We start from the raw sequence: 5,261 nt of genomic DNA, 5'->3' as shown, positions 1-5,261 counted from the left end.
CGCTATCGCTGTTGACGGATGTTCACGTCGGCACGTAATCGCTAATTACTGGCCGCCAAATAACTCTGAAAGGCTGGTCTTTAGTCTTAGTGGTGCTTGAGTGAGTGGGCCTTCTCGCGTTTGAGGAGCACTGGCTGCTACGTATCGTTTCCAAATTTCCCCCCGAGAACTCCAGTCGATCGAGCAGAGCCATGGCTAGTAGTTTTCTCTCTCCCCCGGACCGATACACGCTCAGTGATCGAGTGATCGGTGGTGTTGTCCAATGCGCGGGCCCACACCATACCCATCTAGGTCTTGCCGACGAGAATGAGACTCGGGAATTGGCTCGGTACACTAAACCGAGGCAAACCTTTTCATTTGGCGCTGCGGAATCGTTCTCGACCGGCGCAATGGTGAAGTTTCCCTTGGGGGGCACGATTGGGCATACGCGTCAACCCGATCTCGACTCTCTCGCGGATCTGGTGAGCACACGCACTACCAGTATGACCCCGGTCGTCACAAACCAAGAAAATTTGACTCCTCCAACTTCAGGACGCAAGATGAAGGTTTCTGCCTCCCGACGTGAGCGCTGCCGGATCAACCAGGCCAGATACAGAAAGAGGCAGCGGCAGCACGCCGACAATCTGGACGAGAGTATCCGCACACTCCAGGAGGGGATTCAAGAGCTGGAAACTCAGCGTCACAACATTTTACGCTGTGCTCCCACGAACGAGAGTGTTTGGATCGTGGCGACAGAGTACTTTAGACTGTTCCGTTACGGATACATGGCGCCGCAAATGACTCCAGCGTCCACTACCTCTCCGACCGCCGCTACTAGCCTGACACCCCGTACACAACGCGAGTCACACGCACAGCTCGATTTCCTGAAAGCTACGATGGCTCCCGATGTGACGGACGGCAATGTATACGGCGCAGAGGCGATTCTCGAAAACTGGAGGCTGATGTCGCTTAATGGAGTGGATTTGCACTTCCACCCCAAGCGTCTGGAGCAACTCGCTACAGGTTCTCTTCTTGCTACAACCAAAACAACCGTCACTATAACTGAGAGCTCACTGCGTCAACTGTTTCCGCACCTGGTCTTAGACCAAGACATGAAGGAAGATGAACCGCGTAGGCCTTCCTCCCTGGGTGCCAGACTATTAAACCAGCGACTGAGCTTGTGTGGAGCTGTACACTTTGACTGGGACTCCTCAATCGGTCGTGTGGCTCGACTCGAGTCCACAGTGGACCTCATGACCCCGATGTTGGAATTATTGGGCAGTCTCGAGGACGTTGCTCGTGTGTTTGACAAGGCTTTACTGACGCTCGATGGAAGATTTCTAGCAAATAAGGGCCTCGATTCGGTGCCAGCTAGCAATTAACTATCCATAGCAGACAGACACTTTGGGTTTTAGTACTGGTTTCTTAAAACCTTATCGTGGTACATTAATTCGTTTTACAGTATACAAATAGCGTGGTAAATATGCAGAAAGTTAAGATTTTGTTAAGGAGCTACCTGCAAAGTGGGAATCAAATTGGTACCGAGAATTTTACTAAGAAAAAGTTAAGTTTGGTAGAAGGAAGTGCTGTTGCAGTTCAAGATGGTTGTGTTGGCGGCAACGCTCGTAGGCGTTATGCTTTTTTCTTCACGACATCGTTGATGGCATCGTTGATGACATCGCTGCTCAGCACGCGATCCCTGATGCTCCGGAGCCAACACTGTTGGCTTCAAAGTATCGCAAGACATCACTGATGACAGCACACAAATACCCTTGACAACTAGGATTATCGTACCATGGTCAGTTTGGGACACATGTAGCAACGACATATGCATGCACTCCCTGTGGCCAGCAAAGAAGCTGCTCGGCGCCATGTAAAACGAGCAGTAGGATAACCAGTCCTCTTCAGATTGTATTAATATGCCCGAATCCGTGTCCTCGATTGGCCTCATTGCCGTGCACATCGCTGCACGCGATCGCAGTTGACAAAACGTCCTCTGCACGTAATCGCTGATGACCGAACAAAATTACCCTCTCGAGTCTGTTCTTTGAAGCCGCACATGGTACAGTAATCGAGATAAAATTGGGTCTGAGTGAGTGCTGAGTTGTCACTTGCTATTATATATTCTTCACTCTCAGCGACACCATGAGCAGCAATTTCCTCATCCCGCCCAACAGATTTCCACTCAGTGACACTGTGATAGGCAGCGTTGTGCGCCGCGTCGCCTTCTTCCACTTCGACGACAACAACGTGTTTACCGTCACGCGGATGGCGTCGTGGACCAAGAGAGGGCGGAAGGTGATGGTCTCTGCAGGCCGACGGGAGCGGTGTAGAATGAACCAGGCCCGATACCGACAGCGACAAGGCAAACACATAGACAACTTGAATGATAGCATTCAACAGCTGCGAAAAGAGGCTGCACACTTGGAAGCTCAGCGACAACTAGGCATTCGTAATGCGCCGGCGGATTAGAGTGCTTGGGTCATTGCAACCGAGTACTTTCGGCTCTTCCGCAATGGATATATGGCGCAGATGCTCAAACCGGAGTCGCCCCAAACAACGCCGGCAAATAGCCGTAGAATTTTCTACTGGCCGTGACCGGACCTTATGCCCGGATGTTTTTCCCGGTCAAATCATCATGTCAGTGCAAACATCCGATCTTAAAATGGTGTGTTAATTGTATACAAGAAGCTACCAGTTCAAAAGTACAGTCATGTAGTTTAAGCTCATCGTTGCTCTGTAGCAACGTACCATTAGTCATCTTCTGAGCTGCTCTCTTCGTCAGCCTCCTGATCTCCATCCCAGTCCAATGAATTGTCGTACACATTCGCAGCCTCTGTGATCCTCTGCTCTGAGTCTTTTATGGCGGCCACTGCACCTGTAAGCGCCTCATCAGTAGCATCACCCATAGACTCCTCGTCCGACGATGTATCTCCACACAGGCCCAGGTTGTCATCAATTTCACTACAGAGTGAGTCAAGGGAAACATCAGACTCTTCAAAACCGGCGTCGTTGCTGTCCGAGTCAGGTGGCACTTCAAACTCAGTCAAGTCAGGTACCGGCGGAAGTGCTATACGAGGTAACCGCTGTTTCTTCCGGCGCAGCCCTCGTGTGATGCTGGCCTGCTTTCTGGCGTAGGCACTTGACATTCGGCCTATCGGTGAAACAAACTGGCGCAGATTGGGATGGGGCTTGAAAGCTGCATTCATTTCGCGGTTAAACCTCTCCAATGGGTTGTTAGTACGAGCAACTACCGAGTTCATGATGCCGAAAACATTCCACTCCGTAATAAAATACCGTTCTAGCCAGGTTTTACGAAAGTACAGCCAGAGCCTACGTCATTCTTGGGCGGAGTACACACATCCTTTGTCGGCACACTTCCGTTTAATCTCTTGTTTAACCCAGCCAATACCCTTTGGGTCGACAAGCTCAGGATCGATTACAGTTAGGATGTCAAGTACACCAGGTTCCATACCAATCAAAATATCGTCTTCCGTAAGACGTTCTTTCTTCATTCGTCTACGTATTGCCTGTTTAAAGTGGAATAAGCATCCTACCACCTCGGCGTTGGGGAATTGACTTTAAACGGCTGAAATTAGGCTGAACTCGAAATCACAGACAACTTCAGCTGGAGACAACTTTTTGCCGGTGTCGCGGTGTATTAGGTGCAAGATGTCCTCGTACTTTGTCTCGGTCTTGGATGTACAGAGTACGAAATACACCGGAGTGTACATATTCCGAGCCGGATCATCCACCATAACGATCAGACACTGATAGAAGCCCCTTGGAACACATCTAAAAGTACCGTCAATAAAAATTGAAACACTGTTGTAAAGTAGAAGCTCCTTTAGAGCAGGGTGAGCCCACCCCAGTATACGGTTGGGTTGCGCATTCGGTTCCGGGTGGGCAGTCACGAGATGGAAACGAAAGAACGGGATCGCAGAGTCCTTGACCTTCGAGCACGGCGGTACCTCAACTACTCCATGAATGTCTCCACCGTAGTATCTGCGGCGAACCCGACGGACGCGGCTTTTAATTTGCTCCTCAGTTAACCCTTCGATAAGCTCCTCGCGGTTGGGCCCATAGAACTCAGAACAAATACGCTCCCAAATGGCTTCCTCGGGCATCCCAGGATCCTCCGTTGCCAGACGATCGGTCATCTTCTTCATAGCTCCGGTCTCATTCCTTAACGACCCGTTAACTATTACGTCTTTACGACAATTGTGGTCACCTATCACGCGTTATTCACCGTGGGGTGTTATCTTTAACACTCCGTTGCAGCGTGACGTACGGTACGTACTACACCGGTACACAAAATTCTTCGCAGACGCCCACGACTTCGTATATTTGAAACCCTTGTAGATTTTGATCGTTTTCGAGCCGCGCTTCTTCTTGACGCGCAAGACGGGTTGACTCTGTGTCGAAGGCGGTTGGTTATAGCCCTCAGAGGTGGTGCTGTCGATGCTGATGGCCGCTTGAGGAGGTGAAGTGTGTAGGCGCTCGGCACCATGACCTGTACTAGCCCCCACTTTATGGCTATGGACGCGCTTTTTCTTACGTCGATCATGCGTATTCTGACGTGTCATACCTTGGGTGAGTATGATAAATTCTGTCTGACAGTAAGTGGTTCTCCTGCTTCCCTCGTACGGACACAAGATCCAACAGAAATAGATCAATGGTCTTGTTGTAGTCCCGAATAGAATCCGGTACATTTCTTCAGTCTTTAACCCGAAAATTGTATTGGCTCCGTTCATAGATCAGATCATGCAAGACAATGCCAAAAAAAAAGCTCCGTTCATAAGATCCGGTCAGGGCGAAATACGGTCAGTAAAAAAGTCAACCCAAATAGCACGCAGCAGCACGTACAGCTCGAGGAAGTCGAGTTTGGCAGTAGATGTGACGGACGGGGCACTTTGTGGAGCCGAGGCAATCCTCGAATACTGGAGACTACTGTCAATGTTCCATGACGATGTTAACGTTCGGCTCAAGAGACTGTAACAGGTCTCAGCAGACTCACTGCTTGCCACTATGACTGTGGGTCCAAGAACATACTGCATCAATCTTACCAGCACTTGGTCAGCGAAGACGAAGTGCCACCGCTGGCTGTCAGCCTATTAGACCAGCGTCTTGTAGTGTGCAGCTCCTTACGGGATGCGACTAGTGGTCTAGTTGTACGTCTGGACTCCAAACTCGACATGCTGACGGCGATACTGCTGCTTGTGAGTACTTTGGAGAATGTGCCAAGTGTGTTTGGACACGCATTGATCAAACTCGAGGGTAAA

The 5,261-nt window shown here is 50.1% G+C and overlaps 1 protein-coding gene across 1 annotated transcript; it reads left to right on the top strand.

The window, feature by feature from the left end:
* Window positions 1-539: 539 nt before the first annotated feature.
* Window positions 540-1,361, top strand: PITG_15584 (bZIP transcription factor; the record flags this gene model as incomplete). The annotated part of the gene is made up of 1 exon (XM_002897681.1): window positions 540-1,361. The coding sequence occupies one exon, from the start codon at window positions 540-542 to the stop codon at window positions 1,359-1,361; it is 822 nt and encodes a 273-aa protein (XP_002897727.1).
* Window positions 1,362-5,261: the final 3,900 nt, after the last annotated feature.

Source organism: Phytophthora infestans, genomic scaffold, assembly GCF_000142945.1.
Source record: "Phytophthora infestans T30-4 supercont1.42 genomic scaffold, whole genome shotgun sequence".
NCBI lineage: Eukaryota > Oomycota > Peronosporomycetes > Peronosporales > Peronosporaceae > Phytophthora > Phytophthora infestans.
Note: the sequence above shows the minus strand (reverse complement) of the source record. Positions and strands in the feature narration are given on the sequence as shown.